General features: G+C 43.4%; 1 protein-coding gene across 2 annotated transcripts in view; it reads left to right on the top strand.

The window, feature by feature from the left end:
- RPTOR (regulatory associated protein of MTOR complex 1) overlaps positions 1-21,359 on the top strand; it is a gene marked incomplete at both ends in the record, with an annotated part of 117,392 nt that overhangs the window by 11,546 nt on the left and 84,487 nt on the right. For both annotated transcript variants that reach the window (XM_079544125.1, XM_079544124.1), the window contains 2 exons: positions 15,646-15,804; positions 19,061-19,207. In XM_079544125.1, coding sequence (XP_079400251.1) covers positions 15,646-15,804; positions 19,061-19,207 — 306 coding nt within the window. The remainder of the gene's footprint in view (positions 1-15,645; positions 15,805-19,060; positions 19,208-21,359) is intronic.

Genomic DNA, 21,359 nt, shown 5'->3' with positions numbered 1-21,359 from the left:
GGTTTTCTCTGTAATAAAAATGCGTTTGCCCTCAGCTGCTACAGAAGTGTGTGTCCCAGAGCTCATCAGCACTGTTCTGAACTTGATTGGAGAAAGTCAATGTGGTGCAGTTAGTAGTGGAGGGAAGCTTTTGGTTTTGATGACTTCAAAGCTTTGTTAATGTCTTAATTCAAAGTATATAGAATTAGTATGGTGTGTATATAAGCTTTTGTAGAATGTGAGTTTAAGTTTTTGAAATAGTAATGTAAATAAGAAGTTAAAGGTGGCAGTGCTGGCTGTTTGTTTCCTGTTTGTAACAGCTCCATCTTGCTTTTGGGGGAAGTGCATTGCTTCTGGGTGCATGGTTTTGTGTGTCCCTGTAAATAAACTACACAAAGGTCTCCAGAAGGAAATGTCACGTCTGCAGCATGCTTCCAATGGACACAGGAATCAAGCTGTAGCATCGTGTTCGCAATTAATGTTCCCCAGTATGTTTGTGTCCTTATCTGTATGCTGTAGGCAGTTTGGATCAGAATATTCCTCTTCAGAGTACCTCAACTATTGACTACCAAGGCATAAACTTATGATGATAAACAAATAACATGTAACCCAAACAGAAATAATAACTCCATTGAATGAGCTTGCCTGTAGATTTGCCTTTTCCCTTATGGAGCAGCACTAATTCTAAGATCTTCATTTTAAGGAGGTATGGATCTTTTAAGGGGACACTGTTGGATCTCTTCTTGTTTTCTTTCCCCACATTTTCATTCCTTCATAAAGGACCAGTTGTTGTGGATAAGAGACAGATGGCTATGGCTTTGCAGTAGTGTATAGTTTTTTTCTTTGCTAGCCACTGGGAATGTGTACCAAAAAGGGTGGTTGGGCTGTGTGGTTTTGAACAAATGCTTGATGGTTCTTCATTGGATGCATTGAGTCCCTCTTCTGCTTTTTAACTCAAACTTAATGAAATAATAATGTATTCTGAGCTGTCTGAACACAAATAAGTGTAGTATGGGCTCTTTACCTCTTACCTGTGTTGGATACTTCTCTGCCCCCTTATTCAGAGGTGCCCAAGTAGAACTGGTTTATCTTTCGTTAGCAGCTCGTTACCTGAAGGAGACCTGCTGTATTAAGCAGTGAAATGCTTACATTACCAAATCTTTGGGTCATCTGCTACAGAAGGCTTCAAATGTGGATGTTCAGAGGGTTTGCTTTTTTTCTGGAGCGTGGTGTGTGTTTATGTAAGAAGGGTTACTCTTGAAGCATATGTGGTGTATGCTTAAAGCAGGAGAATTTCCTGTTGCATTTTTCCTTTTGGCGCATCGGCGATTTATTTTCTTTTTTTTCCATCTCTCTGCCAGCCCAGAGATTTGGCAGCGAACACAAACAGCGTCTGAAACCAAATAGGAAGAGTAAAACATCTCGATGCAAAGGTGACGCCAGAGCTCGCTCTGCTCCTCGGCACCACAGTCCATATTAGTGAGGAAGGAGGGCCAGGCTCCTGGAAGCAGCAGGCGCTCGGTGTGGGCTGAGCTCACGCTGCCTCGTAGAGTTTGCACAAAACACGAGGCAATTACCCCGCTTGGATGTTTGTGTGTGAGGTGCCTGCTTCATAAGAGTAAATCACAGCCCTTTGAAACATTGCAAACCCAAACACGTAGCGTTTTATTGCACTCTACAGGGCTCTTGATTTTTCTGCAGTAATAAAGAGAAGTTGATGTGCCATCTGCAATAAAACAATAGGAACATTATTGAATTTCCTAGACCTTTCATATAAATACTAATGCAGCTAGTTTTGTCTATTTCTCAGTGTTTTGGAATGGCAGAAGAATTGATGGGAAGAAGAGGATTCTGGGCAAACTAGGTGTGTTACTGGTTTGTTACTGTGGGTCCTTAAGCCAAGAAGTGTCATTGATATCTTACTGTGGATGCACAAATAGTGCTAACTGCTGGTAAATGGATCGTGTCAGTCCTTCCAGGACTGTTCCTATAATAGATGTTGTGTGAGAAGTCCTCTAACATTGCTACCAGTGCAGCCCTTGTCTGCTTGTGACTGCAAGATGTAGTTTGAGTAAACGCCCGTATTTGTCACGTGCAGATAGTTTAGGTGGAAAAGCCTCAACAGGGACAAGGATGAAAAGTCTTTGTTTCTGGGAGCTCCCGGGCTGCACAGCTGATGCATATTTCCCTTCAGGTCTTATCAAGCCCCTTTCTAAATAATTTATCAGCTTGCCATGGCTTGAAGTATTTCTGCTGATTAAATTTAAGGCTTTGCTTTATTGTTGTGTAGCTACATAAATTTGTGTGCTGCAGGAGTGAAGAAAACACTTCAGACATTCTTTTATCTGCAAAATACTGCAGTTAAACAATGTTCAGTCACCTCACTGCTATTCTCAAATGAAAATTTGAACGGGGGAAGGACGGAGCAGATGACAAAGGTGCAGACACACGGCGAAGAATTCATCTTCACAGAATTCTTCTGAACAAGTTAGAGCTCTCGCAGTTCAGTGTGGTGATAATTCAGGTTCCAGTGAATGAGTGGGAAGAAAAATAGACAGCCCTTCTCCTGTATTACCACCTGCCAGGGGTTTTGAGTTCTGCGGGGCGCTGAAGGGGTTAAACGTGAGGGTAATCTGGAAAGCAGGCTCAATTACAGGGGATAAATGGGGCTGCTTAAGCAGCTGAGAATGAAAGGAGGAAAAGGCAGAGAAAGTGAAGAGCTGGGACCCCATAGTGCGGGTCTGGGAAATTGTCCTTGTGATGGCTGTGTTTGAGGGAATCTGCAGCTTGCTGGGCTGGGGAAGGTGGAGGAGCTGGGCAGAACCAGGGCACCGGTTGTGGGACCTCCGTTACAGATTTGGGCCTGCAGCATCAGGAGAGCACGGTGATAAAGGAGAGCCCTTAGCTGGGATAATGCGTTGTGTCACTTTAATTGCCTGCAATAAAGTACTGGTGGAGTTTCTTTTGGAGATTTATGTGCTCAGTGTTTAGATAAGAAATTGATCATACTGGGATGGTACTTCTCTGCTTCTGGTTTTCTTCTGTTACCCTTTGCAGAATGCTGCCTGTGTCAGGTGCAGCATAGCAGCGAATGGCTCGCAGGAACAGTTTGCTAGTACTGGCAGTGAGAAATGAGTGTTTTCCACGTTGTTTGTTTACAGCTTTAATTTTGGCAACATTGCAAGTTACACCATTGTAAAGGAAGGAACTTTCCTTAGTTAAAAGTCAACAGTGTTTGTTTGCAAATAGGAAAAACAAACTGAATTGGGAGTGCTGCTGCAGTGAGACGCTTTGTGGAGGTGAGCAGCTAGCGTGGATCTTCACGAGCAGAAGCGACTGTTGCATAAGTCCCAGTCCACATCCATTTATCAGCACTTGCAGAACTGAAGTTCTCTGCTGTGATACTGTGCAGAGGACAGAGGAGGAGGGTGCAGTTCAGCCCTGGTGCTGCCCTGCACAGCACCTGAGCAGTGGTTGGAGTGTGCTTTTCTGTGTTCCCTGGGCTGCAGCTCTCAGAGCTGGGATGCAGTACTTCTGTATGAAAGCACCAATTGCCCCTTGTCAAATATGAGGTTGACCTGTGATTTCTGGCTTCTTTCTTAGATGCCAGATGTTGTTTCCCCCCCCTCTCCCCCCTGTAATGGACATCTCATCTCTTGGCTTCTGGCCTTCCACAGAAGTGAGTTTCCTTGGTTTCCATTCCTGTGTATTCGCCTTCATATGAGAACAGGGCTGTGTAGCCCAAGGCAGAATTGTAGGTTGAATGATGCACAGTTCGCATAATTCAGGATCTGGTATAAAGTAGTCTGGAGAATATGCTCATTAAATTTGCATGAAATTACAGCTTTTTTTTTTTTTTTGTCAGCTATGGCTTCTGACCGCTTTCTTTATTTCAAAACTGCCTGGAAAATTTTACCTTTCTCTCATCACAGCCTATAATTTGACACTCTTGTGATTTCTGCTAGTCCAAATGAATTCCAATCGCCCTCCTATACCAGGTGCTTTTTGCGTCTGATAGAAACTTTCCCAGTTCTACCATTGGCAGGTTAAAAAACAAACAAACGAAAAACAGTTTGTGAGTTTCCTGAAAGAAAGCTATCTCAGAGATGCTTACCTTCCTCCATTACTTGTGCATTAACACCGGAGGCACAGGGCTTGCCTCGTTTAAAATCAGCATTTTACATTTTTTGTGAAACCTTTCTTTTCCTGAGGGCTTTTGCCACGTGGGGGTCTTTGCTCAGCTGGTGGTGAGACAGCCGAGGAGCGGATGGTTGTGACTCCCATAGGTGTGCTTTGCTAAGGCTTCATTTCCTTTTAATGGCACTACAGCAGCTTAGAGGAGCTGTGCTTTGGAGGAAGGCTCTGTGGAGCCAGGCTTTGGTGCTGGGCCCTGCGAGATCTGGGGCATGGAGCCCCCTGAGCTGCTCTGAGATCCAGCTGACTGGTTGTGCTGGGACTTTGCTTTTGTGTGGGAACCTCTATTTCAAGCTGAAGGTCAAGTGTGCTGTGGAATTTGGGATTTCTACTTCCTCTGATAAGTCACTTAATGGAGTGTGACAGGTTTGTACCTCTCAGAGGTGTAACACAGTGAGATCTGTTGTTTGTTGTCTGTGCAGCATCTGTTCCCCACTCACCTTCCTGTCCTTTCAGGCCAGCAGCTCTGGGACTTCTCTACTTCCCCTGGTGACAAGCAGCACCAGCAAAGCCAAAGAGCTTGAAACACTGCATCCCAAATAATTCTTTTGTTCTTCCAACCACCTGCCTAAATAAAACAAAGGAAGAGTCTGTCAATTGCAGTATTGATTTTTCTGATTCAGGTGCTACATTCTTGTCTCTATTTTTCTTCTTTCCATTTCCTCTTTTTTGCAAAGATGCTCATCTTCACTAATGCTGGATTTTAATTGTCTAAAGGTATTCTTGTTAGTGTTTCCTTATACCTCCACCTAAATGGAACTCACTGGAGTGAAAAGGAGAAGAAAATCCCTCGTAGGGGAAGGACTAAGAGAGATCAGGAAGGCAAGATTAGAAATGCTTCTAGGAATCATTTTTAGAGGGGTGGGAGCAGGGTGGCTGAAAAGCAGGTGTTGATATTTGAGAATTCCTGCATCCATAGCATCCCTCGTCCCTGGGGCAGCGTAAATGACTGGTATGGGCACTGTCACACAGCAGATTTCCTTCTGTTCCTTATGCAGTTCTCTTATCGACATTGTGCTGCTTGTATTAGAGTCACTTATTGGGCAGACAGCAAGGTATCTGAACTGCTTAGTGTGGCAGATCTAGGAGCGTTTTAGTGTTTCCATCCCGTTTAATTTATGTTGTTGTGCCCTTTCCTCACTCAGTTCAAAGAGGTGATGTGATAGAGGAGGAATTTCTGCAGCAATCCTGTGTTGGAGTGGTAGAAGACTGGCCTAAGGGAACTGAGGCAGTCGTTACTCATCACCAGTAGGCAAACCTTTCCCTTTTTAGTGTAGCAGTAATAGAAATGTTAGTTAAGCTGTGGCTATAAGAGCTGTGGATAGATATCTCTTTTTTTCTCCATGTTCTTTGTGTTGGTTTGAGACTCTTGGCAATATTTATGGCCAGTTGTGCTCAATTATGCAGGTTTTCAAATAAATTTTTTCTCCTTTTTTTTTTTTCCCCTCAATCTAATATCACATGGTATGTGTTGCATCTTGCAGCTTGCATCCTCCAATGAGTGATAGTCTCAAAGGAAATATCTCATACAATGCAGAGGAAATTACTTTTTTTTTGGTGGCACGTCTTCAAGGGAGCAGTGACTCTTTCCTGATCAAACAAAGCTTCTTCCTTCTCCCTTCTATTCTGCTTCCCAACAGGTTTGTCTTAATTTCAAAGGAAGTGCAGCCAAGAGAGAAGATGATCATTTTAAGCCTCAACCTTCTTGTGTGTGCTTTCTGTTGTTGATGCTGTTGTTTCCCTCATTAGATATCTGTGGGCTTTGATACGGTTTCTGAGGCTTCATTCCTTGCATTGCTTCCTTCTGCCTAATTAATTGCTAAGTTGCCTGCTGCACATCAAAGGTTGAGCATTTCCTAAAGAGTAACTAGTTAAGCATGAAAACTAATTGGACACATGACCTAATTATTGGTCTCTCTGTGAGTCATCCTTTTCCTTTATTTCTGTCGGATTCTTCTTTTAAAACAGCAACAAATACTAATTGCTTCTGCGCAAGAAATATTACAGAGTTGCAAATGGAAAAGTGGAAAAAAAAAAAGTGTTCTTGGTCTCCTTCCCCTGGAGATGTAGAAATGTGTTTTTAGAGGAAAGAAAGGGAAAAACCCAACAACGCTGTGACCTTGTTTAACAAAATTCAGTTTTCCTATGAGGACTACGTTTGCTGTTCTTGTTTCCCAACAGCCTCTTGCATTTGGCAGCTATTTCAGGCTCTGTAAAACTTTGCTGTTTCAATCCTTTGCTGTCTTGTTAGAGATCAACTGTCTTCAGCACAAACTGGTTGTTTTTTTTTTTCCTTCTGGGAGAAAAAAAAGTTCCTCCGACAAGAGGGGTCAACAAGTATAAGTGCCAAAAGCAATTATTCCTGTTCTTATTCCGTCTGAGAAACTGTTGTGCTATCACAGCGAGTTTGATGTCAGCCCTGTGCTGTTTTTGTAAAGTATCAGAGAAGAACAAGCAGTTCAGCTAGAAAAAAAAAGAAATTGGGAGCTTAATCGATTAGAGAATGGCACCTTCCTATGTCTTGTGAATGTGGAGAAAACTGGGGCACATCCTGGTAAGCAAAGATGCTGGAGAGGTCAGAGAGTTGGGCTGGGTGGTCTTCGAAGGCTCCTTCCAATGAACTGTTCTTGGGGGGGGGAAAGAAAGAGGCCCAAGGTGGAAACAACAGGTATTACAGGTATGGCAGGCTGAGGGTGCTTGTTCTGAAAGTTGTGAAGACAAAGCGGTTGCATTAAGCTGTTGTGGGCTCTGAACTGTTAACGCAGTGCGGATCAGCAGTGATCTGGCATTCTGGAGCTAAGTCAAGAAACTTGCAAAATCAAGTTAAGTGGGAAAATCCTCTGGGTCTTGCTGAAAGCTGCAAGCACTGCAGGCAGCAGTGACCTTGGAGGGAGGAGTTGGGCAGTGGCTTCCCCTGTGCTCTAAGTCTTGAAAGGTAAGTTTGGATCGTAATGAAAAGGGCTTTTAACTTGCAAGCAAACAAACTTCCTGCATTTTATTATCAGAACGATGCACTGATGTGACAGCTTAAGTTGGAAGAGCAGTCTGAAAGAAGCAGATTTTAGTCATTAAACTGCTCAGGCAGCTGTTGGATGCTGATCCCTGCCTCAGGTGTGCTCTGTGAGGGAGAACTGCCTCTGACCTGCTTTTCCTTTATTGTACCACCCAGCACCTGAGCTTCTCTTAGTTTTGAGATCCTTTATTTGAACACAAGAGCTCAGTGACTGCTTTTTCTTGTTCTGCTTTCCGCGGTCTTCTGACAGTAAGATCCATCCTGATGCTCTATGCCTCCTCTGTTTTGTTTTGTATTTCCTCACCAAAATGAGGCCAGAATTGGCAGAGAAGCAAGATTTTTGTGTTCTAGAGTGCTTCCATACGACCACTGTGCTCTTACTGTCTGTTTGTCGCAAGATGCAAAGAAAGACCTGATATTAGAAAGGCTTCTTGACAGAGATAAGCAGCTCTGCCTGCTCAAATCTGATTAATGTTTTTCTGTAATTACCGCCCAGCCTCCGTGTGACCTATTTAAAAATACCTTGTCTTTGTGTTTGGTGGGGAGGAGCAACCTGCAGGGCCATGGCACTGCCCAGTGCTCCTTCCCCATGCAGCGCCACTGGACAAGGATTCATCTCTGCAGACTTGGGCACGTGAATGGCACTTTTCTGGGCAGTGCAAGCTGTGTCCTGCACAGACAGCAGAGCTCTGTGCAAACTGGTGTTACGAGAAAGCGCCTTGCATTTGTCTTTCTGCTCACATCTCTAAGGCAGAATGAGAGAGAGAAGCCTGAAATACTATAGTTTCACTCTTACTAATTTAAAAGCGTAAGCTCTGAACATTTGCTTTTTTTTTTTTCCCCTCTCCCGATCCATTTAGACTTTCCTTAATCTGAATGTCACTTTGTGAAGCAATTGTGTTTTTTTTATGAGAGGAAGGCCTGAAATATGTAGGTAATTATTTAGCATTGATATCACCTCCTATCCCAGTATCACTCTAGGTTAAGCAGTATGTCCTGCTGAGGACGTGGGCCAGATACAGAGCCAGCAGTCTGAGGCTTCACTTCCACATCGCGCTGTGGTCCTGCAGCTGGGTCCCACCAGGCTCTCTGTGTTTAACGAGAAGACGCAGAGCCTGAAACTTTAAAGAGCTCTTAAAATAGATGTTATAAAGAAGGAATAGTACTAAAATGACACTGTTGCTGAGGAGCTGTTGACTAAGTCGGTTTTAAAGATGTGTCCTGGTCTGTACTTAAAATCCTGTTAGCGCATTTTGTGATGTGACCTGTCAGAGCCATCAAACTACCGTCAGGCTGAGGAAAGGGATCTGGTACTGAGGAGCAGTGAAGTTCTTTTACCCATTCTCTTGTTTGTAAATGCACAATTCTGTACGCAGCCACCTCGGAATGTTTATTTTGAATAGGGAAGGAGGTCTCCTTCCAGTGCAGTATGGGCTGATGGGTGAAATTTGGGTACGTCCTACAGCCCTGTAGCACACAGCATCTTGTGGTTGCTGAGGAACATACCTGTCTCCCGAATCTGCAGCAGCAGATGTTTGAGGTTAGCACTCCTGGTTTTTGTCTTCCCTGTCAACATTGGTTCTTCTTAACAGACGGCTCAAAGGTATTTTTTGGGAAGTACTGCTGAATACTGAATCCACACAGTGAGGATTAGGTACTTTAGAATTCATTTCACATTGGACTTAAAAGCAAGGTCAAAGACTCTGCAGAGGAAAGGTAGAGTCACTGCGCTGCTGACTACAGTCAGGTGAATAAATGTTCCACCCTCCCAGCTTAGCTCTAGTAATGCATTTTGTCCTGGACATCCAGCAAATTAAGCTGTTTAAGTCTTGGCTGCTGTGAATATATTATCATGTAGGAGATGAGATGTGTTTTTGAAACGCAGCCGGATGCCTACAGAGGACTTGCCTACGCCTTCCAGGAGCCTTTCTTGTGCTTGGTTTAGATCGTAAACTGAAGCATCCATAAGTAGAAGTATTTCTTCATTGCAGTTAATATTTTTTCAAGCTGTCTGTATCTGGTAATCAGACATTTTTGATGGCCTGGACAGTTTACCAAACAGTTTGAAGCAGGCTTGTTGTAGCTGCAGCCTTCCTGGGCTCAGGGCAGGCTGGGGGCAGCCCTATGGGATTTGTGCCTTGCTCAGGTTTTGCTGCTGAAATCCAGAAAGAGCAGCAGAGTCGGGGCAGTGCTCCCCTTGGTTCTGCTTCTCATGAAGGAATTATTTTCCATGTAGTTTGTTTGTTTTGTTGGTGCAAAAATAAGAGTATTTTTGTACACTTCACAGCTTGTCTACTTTTTGATGTGTTTTCAAAGCCCGTGTAATTTCAGGATCCTGAATCTTTCTTTGATATAAGGAAAAATGTGTTTTAGTAAGTATTAAAATTAAATGGCTGTAAATCACAGGACTGGGATATTAATCACAGTTTTGAAGTAACCAAAGAGCAAAGTACTTTCTCTAGGAATGAAGGATGTCGCTTCTCACCAAAGCAGCTCCAACATCAGAAGGCCTGGAAGGAGGCCAATGTGCTGTCGGGGAGAAGAACGAGCATCGAAATTAAGAGATCACAGAGCCCCACAGTAATGAAGTTAATTTTAAGGAAATTAATGAATGGAAAACAACTAGTAGCACAAGTTGTTAGGAGCACGAGCTGCTTGGTAGTGTGCTTGGAGAGAATTTGGGGAAGAAGCCCCTTGGGGAAGGGGGCTTGGGGTTGAGTTCCTTGGGGGCGGTGGGGATGAGCTCAGTGTGTTGGGATGCGGTGTTGGTGCTGCGTGGTGCCAAACATCCCTTGCAGTGCCTCAGACACCTCGCTCCTGGAGACGAGAAGTGCTTCTCACCCTCCTGACTGCTCTTAAGCAAGTCTTTGTACAGGGACTTCTCTGCAGATGCTGTGCTGTGCCCAGCATTGAGCTGGAGCTGCCACCTGGCCGGCAGGTCCGCGCCGCGGGCACGCGGAGCACACGTGACGTGGATATACATAGCAGTTATTAGCTCTATTTCTGTCGGTGGCACAGAGAGTGGTTTTTCTTCAGGCTTATCTGCTGAAAAGGTATGCTGTCCTTATGAACACTTTTTCATGCAAATCTTTTAATGAGCCTTTAGAAAGGCTGACGGTAACAAAATGATCCCAACACATCGCTGTGAAAGCCCCGTGCTATTGCAGGTTTGGGCTCACCTTGCCTTTTTTGGGGGGGGTTCTCTTGAGCCATTTTGTTGTCCTGCGTTGTGGATGTGCTGGTTACCACACTGCAGTATTCACACCCTAAAGCTGATGTCTAAAGCGATGCTGAAAGCTTACAATTGCTTTTTCTTACACCGTCATTCTGGATCAGACTTTAATATACTGGCCAATGATTCCACTGTTACAGGACAGTATTTATCAGGAGCTTTTATTTACCACTTGTTATATTAACAGTTTTTCAGGCACTCCTAATTGTACTGTATATGTGTATATGGTATAATCAGCCTTTACAAACTCTCTTTGTATCTTAAGGCTTACAGAACTGCCAGCACTTGACATGGCACAAAGGGTTTGTTTTTTCACTTTCTTGTATATCCTTGTATTCAACACTGATAACTGTGCCTAAACACAGCAAGTGTGCATGCACTGCTGCTCCTTGCTTGTTCTCTAATAGAAATATAGAAGAGAAACATTGGGGCACAGGTGAAGATGCTTTGGATTCATTAGCTGGCATGGTGCACATATGTTGAGATTGTTTTCATGATGAATAGGCCTTAAATAGTTTAAAAAAAAAAAAAAAACAAAAAACCAAAACCCTTGTCTCTGGACTTTGCTTTTGTAATGGAGATGTGGGTTGGCAGAGCTTTCATGCAAGCACAAAAATCAGCCCAGAAGCACAGGCCTGGAGATGTAGTGGTGCTGTGGGTCTGAGTAATCTCTGATGTTTTCACCTTAATTCACTGCCATGTAAACAGGCACGTTCTTGCTGCTGACACTTTTCATTTTCTAAATGGCCATGTTATTCAAAATGTCTTTTTAATTATACTAAACCAAACACAAAAAATTTTACCACCAGTCTTTGAAGGAGTTACGTTTTGGGGAAGACCAGTGCTGATCTTTTTTCATTGTTTTCAATGCTTCCCGTGTGCTAAAAAATGAATGTTTTTAAAAAACGTCAATGGTGCTGCCTTGCTGTGTGGCATAACAGCCATGGAATGATGTGGCTGTGAGCTGCCTGACTGACACCAACCTGCTTTATGGCTAAGCCAGAGTTTGTTCCAGCCGCTCGGAGGACGCGTTGCGTCAAGCTGACAGCTGCCCTATAAAGCGTGCAATCTGGATTAATTCAATTCTACTTTTATCACTTTACAGAAAAGCAAATCCGCTGTTTGTGGTGTTTGTCATTAGCAGGCCTTCAGCCATCTCAGGTGCTTTTTCAGTCTCTGGGCTGGAGCTGCTTGCTGATCTGTCCTCTGCCCAAAGCTGCTGCTGGGTCCATCCTGCAGGGCCGTTCCTCTGTGTGCATGCTGGGGCTCAGCCCACAGGGGCAGGAGGTTGGAACTGGGCTCGGCAGTGCTGCAGCAGTTGCCTTGTCACTTCAGGACCTGCTGCTTTATCCCCTCTTCTGTTTGGATCCCTCATTACAAGATGGACTTTGAGATGCTGGAGTGTGCCCAGAGAAGGTCTTATGGTGAGCGGCTGAGGGAGCTGGAATGGCTCAGTGTGGAGAAGAGGAGGCTCAGGAAAGAGCTCCCTGCTCCCTGCAGTTCCCTGGCAGGGGGTTGTAGCGAGGTGGGGGTCAGCCTCTGCTCCCAGCTAACAGCGACAGGATGAGAGGGAATGGCTTTCCTCCCTCCAGCTGTTGGCTCCATTGCTTTTGTTCCTTGGTAACTTATTTCCTTGGAAAGCCTTTCATAGTTCAGTTTCTCCAAGTTGGGCATTGTTCCAAAAACATTCTCTTGCAATAATTAGATTGCTTTGATTCCTCTTAATTAAATCATGCTAAGTAGGCTGTCTGCACGTGCGGCAGTCTGAGGTTTAATGCATCTTCTGCATTTGGAAACTGGGGTTCAGGTTGGATCCAAGTCACAGTGCAGCAGCAGCGCAGCATCCCACTGCGTCCCCTTCTGCAGAGGTTCACCTTGAGCAGTACAGCTGCTCTGAGAAGTGAAGTGGGAAAGATGATTACAATTAGTGTAAGGAAGGATCCGGTCCATGTTGGGACAAAATGTTTGTTGCAACGTGGGAAGCGCAGCGCTTGCTGAGGCTTGGGGGGCAGCTGCCACACGAAGCCTTTACCACAGGTCATCTGATTTGTTTTCATCCCATTCGAAATAAAAGGAAAACCTATCGTTAGGCAGTGGTTCTGAGGCACAGCCATTCATTTAGGCACAAAATCCATAAAACCGTGGGAATAACTTCGTGCAGCCAATAACTGCTGACGTTTCCCAGTGGGATAGAAGTTGGTGAATTGGTTTTCCCTCTCCAGTCAGACTCATTCCAGGGGGGTTCCTGTTATCCCCTGCTGATCAGGGAATGCAGCGTTGTTTTATTTATCCCCTGAAAGCGATGGGGCAGTGGTGGGGAGGGGTGATGAGACAACTCACTTTCATCACTCATGTCTGTAATGTTGCAGTTAAAACAAATGCACGGAGCTGACTGGGGGGTGGGATGTGCTGCCCTGCTCCTCGGCTCTGGGTGGGAGAGCTGCAGGAACCTCCCTTAGACCGGGAGATCCAAAAGGAAATTGTTTGACTTTACTGTAGGGAGTTCTGTGTATTTTAATGATCTAGAGTCAGCTATTATTTATTCATTGATATGGATGGCTTTATAAGACATTCTTAAGTTTTTACTATCCCAAACTCATTAATTAATGATAGTGACATCTTTCAATTAGAAGTGCTGAGCAGTAACATGTTGTCCTTGCTTAGCAGTGTTATATGAATGTGCATCGTGCTAAAGACAGTCTTTCATTTCCCATAGGAAAGAGTCCTGCTGTCCTTAATCTGCAAGTACTTATTAAGCCTCTGCTGAACAAAAGATTAAAAGCATTGCAAGAAAAAATAGGATTTTTTCTTTGTCTTTTGCATGCAAACTGTAGTTTCTCCTTCAAGTTTGCTATTTAGTCTGTTTTGTCATAATATCTGCAGCTATCTGTATCTATCTCTGTGTTGTAAGGAAAAAGCACTTCTGCCTTTTGTGTTACGGATGACTGTGGTTGCAAATGGGAGCTCGCCAGGGCTTCTTTTGGTCTCTGTTCTCCCACCATCCCTCTTCTCTCTATAACTTCCTGAAGGGAGGTTGTAGTGAGCTGGGGGTCGGCCTCTTCTCTCTCGTGTCATTAGTGATGGGACCAGAGGGAATGGCTTCAAGCTACGGCAGGGGAGATTCAGGCTGGACATCAGGAAGTATTACTTTTCAGAAAGGGTGGTCAGGCACTGCAATGGATGCCCAGGGAGGTGGTAGAGTCACCGAGCCTGGGGGTGTTCAAGGAAAGGCTGGATGTTGTGTTGAGGGACGTGGTTTAGTGGGAGCTATTGGGAATAGGTGAACGGTTGGACTGGATGAGCTTTGAGGTCTTTTCCAACCTTGGTGATTCTATGATTCCCGTTTAGAGTTTGAAAGCTTTCCTTCTTGAAGGAGAGAGCAGGACTCCTGGCAGCAGAGCTCAGCATGTGTGGGGATGGGCATAGCTGTGTTATTTTAACACAGCACCAAGTAGGCAAAGCGTGTGATGGCACAGGCCAACATTTGTTGGTTTGTATTCAACCTTAGGTTGATTTCAGCAGTTATTGGGAATGCCACTGTCCCAGAGGGCATGAAATGAAATAGCTGCTCCTCCACCCCACAGCTGGCATCCCCAGCCCATCAGATCGACAAATTCTGGACTTGTAATTATAGCACTTACTCTCCTGGTATTCATTCCATACCACTGAGAAAGGTCTTGAAAAGTTTTAAAAAATAAAAATAAAAAGGGGGATCATCTGGTCTGCTTCGTTACTCGGATATCCATTGGTTGTATCGTGCACCTGAATGATGTGTAATAAACTGATGCTGGGGAGTCCTGAGCTGACAGGTAGGCAATTGTCTGCTTATTTACAGGCTCCCTCCTCTCCTTTTCATTCTCCTCCGCCCTGTGTTTCTCAGTGTGTAAATTATGTGTTTACAGTTGGGGTCTTTAGATCTACAGCCTTTAGTTTTAGGGGATGAATTCACCTCCATTAATTGCGAGCTGTATTTAATATTTATGCTAGCAGGGCGTGAGGAGTGTTCCGATGAGCTTGTTCTCCTTCAAAAAGGGGAGCTGAAAAATTACCAACCACTCTGGTTGTAGTGCCTGGTGAAGGTACCAGCAGGCAGAACGTGATTTAAGGCGCACGTTTTTGCACATCAGCGCCTTGATAACAACGCTGAAAGAGGAGAGAAAGACGTGATGGGGCGACTGTGCTGAGATTAATACAGCCTCTTACCTTTCCTTAGTGTGGAAGTCCCCAGGAAGGATGAGTGTGTCGGATCACCGGCTCTTTCTTAATATTTTTTTTTTCCACTTGCTTGCTTTGCTTCATGGCTGTAATCATGCAAATGATACCATTCATTCTACCCACCCTGCCTACTGGCTTGAGGTACTGCATATTAATTGAGCAGCATGATACCTGTTTTTCAAGCTGCACAGATAAGCAAAACATTTTTATATTAAATAAAGTGCTTCGTGCTTTTTACTATGATATTTTAAGACTTTCTTATCCTTGCATGCTATAGAAGGAAGGTTAAAAAGCATTAACTTCTGAGACCTTGACTTATAAGCAGGCTTTCAACAGCAGATTTTGTAGATGTGTGTACAATTGTCCTACTCTTAGATTTGGTGGTTCTTTATTTCAGTATATCAGTACTTTTTAAGCCATTGTGATTCTGGATTCTCAGTCTCTCTGGAAGCTTGAAGAAGAGAGAGATGCAGGCTTTTATCTTTCAAAGGACATCTGGAAGACTTGCTGTTATTATTTGGCCTTGCTTCAAGAAAATGCACTTTTGAGTACGACAAACTAGCTGACTACATAGACATCTTGAACTCAGTCGAGCAAAAGTGTTTTGAAGTATTGGGTTCTTTTAACATTTTTTTCCCCCAAACATAAAAATGTGCTATGAATCACAAGCTTGTTGAGTTAGGTGGCTAGGATTGATAACACGGAGTCCATCCCCAAGGCTGTGATAGTGAGCCCAGGTGCTTCCAAAAGCAAGCTGAGGGCTCTTGATAGTTTTGACCTTTTCTTGCCCCTGTGGGAATATCAGGTTCATGTGTGGGTTGTTCTGCTTGTATTCCCATACACCAAGTGGAGGGGTACTTGGTTTTTAAATAAGTCTAGTAAACATTTTGTCATCTTTTTCCAGCGTACCAAAATATGGAAATGCTTCTGTCTTAAGTAGTTGCCTGCACCTTAATGAGATATATATGTATTTTTTTTAACATTTATGAACAATGACCCTGTATGTCCACAGGCCAGGTACAAGCAGAGCCTGGATCCGACGGTGGATGAGGTGAAGAAGCTGTGCACATCGCTGCGGCGCAATGCCAAGGAGGAGCGGGTGCTGTTCCACTACAATGGGCATGGAGTGCCCAGGCCGACGGTGAACGGGGAGATCTGGGTCTTCAACAAGGTGAGAAGCAGGGCTAAGGCAGCTGAATCTCCCTCATGGCTATGTAAACGCTCCTGATGTTCTGTCACACTGATGAGTTTTCAGGATGTGACTTGCCTACAGGTGTTTGGTTCTGTGCCGACAGCTGTCTGCCTTCTCCACGTTCTTGAGGTTGAGTTCTCAGCATGAAGTTAGCTTCGCATCCAGGTTGGATATTAGGAGCAGTTCATTCCCAGAAGGAGTGGCCAGGCACTGTGGTGCAGCTGCCCAGAGGGTTGGGGCTGTCACTGTCCCAGGGGGTGTTCAGAGCCATGCAGATGTGGCACCGAGGGATGTGGTCAGTGGGCATGGTGGGATGGGTTGGGGTTGGACTTGGGGAACTTGGAGATCTTTTCCAACTTAGTGATTCTCTGAAAGCTCACCTAACTGAATAACCATTGTCCGAATTGCATGAGTATGATTTGCAGGAGAACAGTAAATCATTTAATTAAGCTCTCATTCCAGATCAGAGAGTACCGAGGAACCTCTGCAATATTCTATGTACCTCTTATTTTTTGTAAAGACTTTCCATTCCTGTTTAGCCATGATTTGTACAGCTATGTAGATCCTGTGCAGCACCTTTCTGGTGGTACCAGGTGTGATATAGATGTGATAGTAAAGCTGTTCAGTGTTCTATAAAAAGGTAACTGATTTCGAAGGGAGTCTTAGGAGTGTGCGAGGTGCTGCTGGTGGCGGGGGAGTGCATCCAGCTGACACAGCTTGCAGAGATTCGCTCCTATTTTATTTCAGGAACATACTGAACTTCTTTTCTCATACTTCTCATGTATTATTTTTGTAATTGAATGAGCATTCAATAATAGCTTGAAAGAGCAAGGAGAGAAAGGCAGGGGAGAAAGTGCAAAAGGGCATAACTTCATTCTGGTGCATCTCTCCTGGAGGCTCGATTAGTATTCTGACCACCATCCTAAATGATTATTTTGAAGCCGAATTTGGTGTTTAAGAACAAATAGGAGTGACCTTCTTCTTACTTAACAGCCAGTGGGTAATAAATAAGCCAGTGAGAATGCTGAGCAGAATGTGTTACACATGGAAGAAGAGGAAATTACTGCTCAATGAAGTTGTGTGCTGTGCCAAATGCTTTATTAAGAGCTTACTGGGTGTTTGCCAGTTTGCCTGCAGTTCTAGCTGGGGGATGTGATGTGGGCTCCTCTAGTTATAAAGAACTGAGATCTTTTATGTATCTTTATGGACTGCTGGAGAAGAACCTTAATCGTTATAAACGTTGACAAGTGACAGTGAAACTCGGTAGTTTTTGCAGCATGTTACCAAATATTGACTTTTTTTTTTGGTAGAGAAGGAATTGGAAATAGAACTTTTCATTGAAACAAAGCATCAAGATGCAGTCATCTGCTTTTCATGCATTTATTGTGTGCACTGCTGAAGTAATAAGGATCCATGTTGTCCGTGTGGTTTTGCTCACTGCTGCTGTCTGATAAAATCACAGTGTGGTTTTAAGAAAAAAAGAGAAACAGAGACTGCAGAGTTCAAACAAGTTTATCACAGACTTCTGGGGAACTCCTCTGAAAACCAGAGGAACGTTCTTTGAAATGCTTTTGAGCTTTTTTAAAGATATGGATTATGAAATTGATGCCAATTCACTCTCTTGTTCAGTTGTCGTGTCGTTCATTTCCACAGGCTGTTGGGAGATGTTGGTTAACCCAGGAAATTTTTGTTATGAAACCCAACTCACAAAGTTCTGTGGTGCCCACAGCCCCAGCAGCACCTCACCCTGAGCAGCCATGCTAGGAGGCCATTATTTAACACTCTTTTCTCCTTCAACTTCTCTCACTTGCATACTATTAGCAGGCTTGATAAGCTGTGTGTGATCCCTACAGTAATCATGGAACATAAATTTGTGCTGGTTTGCGGTAGCACAATGCTGGTCAGAGCTGCTGTCCTGAACTGCAGCATCATGCTTTATAAATTTAAAGTTAAAACAACGTGTGTCCCTAAAATCTCATCAGTAATACATGTCAGAGCAGGTTTTCTTTCTGCAACTTACTGTGATGTGGTGTCCTTATGACAGGTCTGTGCTGAGAGTAAGTTGTTCGTGTGTCATTCCATTCTGTAACAATTTGCCAAGCTCCTGACTTCCTAAAAAATTTGTAACAAAACAATTTTTCCTATTGATTTTAATAGAACAATCAAAACTTTTTTATGTATAGGCAAAACTGGATTTTGGGCTGACTTGGTATTACCTACCTTATCTAACATATGGTCTCGAATCACTTCTGTCTTCATATACACCGACGTGTCCTTGAAAATTTGATTTTTGTCGAAGTTTTATTACAGCTATTTTAAGTCTCTTGAATTTAAATGAGAGTTATGATCCCATCCATCATGCTGCTGATGTTAATAGGAGCACTGCAGCTTTTACTGCTGGTTTCGGGCAGAGCTCAGAGCGGTACCAACATGAGCAGGTTGCCCTCTGGCTGCGGATGGAAAGGGTTCTGCAGGCAGCCACGTCCAGCAGTGACTCTTCGTGGGCTCAGGTAGCAGAAATCTCTGTGTGTATTTTCAGTTCTGCTCCTGAGGTTGAGGTTCGACTCCTCGTAGCTAACTTAAAGCCTGAGCCTTCACCCTCTGTTTCTGTAAGGAGCTGTTGCTTCAATTAGAGGAAGAGAAGGAGGAAGATTGTTCATGTTTATAGAAGCAGAGCTGATGGTACTTGACTTTGCTTTGTGGGCATTATGATATTGGATAATTCTGAAAGTTGCACAGAAGCTAATAAAATCCTGAAGCGTCTCATTAAATTAAGATGGGGTGGCTGCTGATGGGCTGCGTAGTCTTAATTATCAGTCCTGATTTATTGATGGGATTCTCAGTTTGAGATGATTGATGTTAAATTAAAGACATCTGGTTTACATCTTTGATCAGCACTACAGAAATCTGAGCTGAAACGAGGACTGTTAAATGCTGGTTGGAAGCGTAAGGAGTGCTTTGATACACACTAACATTTCAGCATTTTAGTTTGAGTTCAGTGTTGCAAACAATAGCACAGTGAAATCTGATGTGTTTTCTGTACTGACGTTGGATTTGTAGTTCTTATTAGTAGATGTTGGTTGATACTGATCTTGATTAACATGTCCAGAGTTCAATCCAGATTTTGTTTTGTGCTTTCAGAATTGGATTTTATCATATGTGTTTTATTACCAGTGGAGGTGCTGTTGTTGCCTCTCTGCCTCTTTGTAACTTCAGTGTTTCTTTCTTCTTTCAGAACTATACTCAGTATATTCCTCTGTCCATATACGACCTGCAGACTTGGATGGGCAGTCCTTCCATTTTCGTCTATGATTGCTCCAATGCTGGCCTTATTGTCAAGTCGTTCAAACAATTTGCACTACAGAGGGAGCAAGAGCTGGAGGTGAGATCACGACCTGTTGCAACGCTTTTTGTTTCTGTTTGTGCAGTAGGGTTAAGTTTAAGCTTGTTTTGCCATACCCAGCTGAAAAAAAAATGTTTAAAGCCACGTTGAAATCCAAATTAGTTTGCAAATGATTTGCCACTCCAGTCTGTCTGGTTTAGTTTGCTATTCTATTCAAGTTTGAATAATTTTTAATACAAGTGCTAATTAAATGGTAATGTTAATAGAATCAATTTGTGCCCTAATGGTCTTTTCTGCTGAGATAAATGCAGAAGTGAACGAGACATGTTTATTTTAGATTCACAACTGTAGTGTGTGGGCATGTATTTGGATGCAGTTGGTGTTGTTGAGCCGAATGCAAAATCGTGAAACCAAATTAAATAAACCTGGTGCACAGAGGGACCATCACTGATGATTTTGGTTTCAAAGAATGCTTAAGCTGGATGTGTGTCTAATGGAAAGCTGGATGTGTGTCTAATGGAAAGCTGCCTTTCGTTGCAAATATAATTACTAATACATTTATTGAAGTAAATCTGAAATGCAGAGTGAAAGGTAAGGAAGCAGGAGTCGTCCTGGGATGCAGAGTTCTTTGCTCCCAGATCTCCCTGCTTGCTTCAGCCTGCATGGAAAACACATTTTGAAGATTAACTTTTTGTACTCCTGTCGTTCAAAGAGATGGAATTTAAAAAATCTTCAAGGAAGAATTTTAGTTAATGGGCAACTGACCGCAGCAAGTGTAACTGTCAGTAGGAGTTAACACTAGCCCTGGCTCTAATTCCTTTCATTCCAAATGCCAGTTTTTGAAGATGCTTTTGTGATGACTTCTTGGCAAGCAGAAATACACCTAGTAACAGACACCAGCCTAATAGCTTCAGACATGTAGATCTTTCCAGTTTTCCTGTCCTTTTCAATCAGTGACTTTGCTGTACTTTGTAAAGATTCTTCCCGAAGTCTGTGGCTTGGGAAGAATATGAAACTGCAGAACGGATCAGTGGTGTTGGTAATAGATGCCTTTTTGAAAACTACAATCTCTTTAAGTCGAGGAGAAATGTCTGGTGGTCATCATCTGCTCTCCTTTTTCAAGTTTTTTTCTTTTCTTTTTGTCATCCTACAACGTTCATTGCTGTATCTTCGACAGTCTTTCTGTTTGTAAAATAAGCCCTTAAGATTTTTTCTTTCTCACTCTATTCCTAAGCAGGTTAAAATGGACCCACCCTCACTCTCCCTCCTTGTCCCTGCTTTCTCTATGAGGCTCTTCTCCTTAGCTGTTGTGGGGCTCTGCAATGACTCTGCTGGTGTCCAAGTTCATGAAAAGCAAAGTGAAGCTGGAACTGGTGCTCAGAGGGGCTGCTGGGGTGATCAAGATAATTGTTAGCCCATCTTACCGAAAGGAGATTAGAGGAGCTTGCTGTTTGCTTAATCAGATAGAGTGAAGGCTGAGGGAAGATGTGGCTGTGTGTATAAATTCCTTGAAGGATAAGCTTATGGGAGGAGAAGTATTCATAGGATAATGTTGATACAAGAGCAATTAGGTGTATAGCTGTCCATGAGTCAGTCTAGTCTACAAGATTTTAGAAAATCCAAAGGATGAGGTTCTAGAACAACTTGCTGGCTGGGATAATGGAAACCAACTATTTCTCCAGATGTAATTTTATGTGTCTGAGAACATCCATGATGTGAGATGGATGCTGGAGGTTGCAGGAGGCCATGCCTGCAGACACTGCTTGCGGAGATTCTGATATCTCAGCGTTTTGCAAACTGGCCCAATCAAACCTCTTACTGTTGGCAGTGCTGTGTCGAGTTGCACTCTCTTATGGCTTGAGTGTGCTGTGTGTATGAAGCCTTGGCTAATTCCTGAATGTTTCCTGGCTTTCACACAGTGCAGCCCTCTCCCAGTGTAAGCTACTGCAGCAGTCGACTATCAGTTATAAAGTTCTTATTCTGTAGTCACAGCTAATATGCAGTTTTTTAGATACTGATAGTAATGTGTTTCTTCTTAATGTGCCTTCCATTAGATATCTAGAAATTAGTTGGTGAAGTTAATTAAGGAGAGAAAATACTATGAAGCATAGAGAGGGTGAGGAAGGGATTACATGCCATGAAACTGCAGTAGATGGATAATCATTTGACACAAGCGACCAACTAAGAAATT

Source organism: Tetrao urogallus, assembly GCF_951394365.1.
Source record: "Tetrao urogallus genome assembly, chromosome: 18".
In the NCBI taxonomy this organism is placed as follows: domain Eukaryota; kingdom Metazoa; phylum Chordata; class Aves; order Galliformes; family Phasianidae; genus Tetrao; species Tetrao urogallus.
This window is presented reverse-complemented; position numbering and strand designations above follow the sequence as displayed.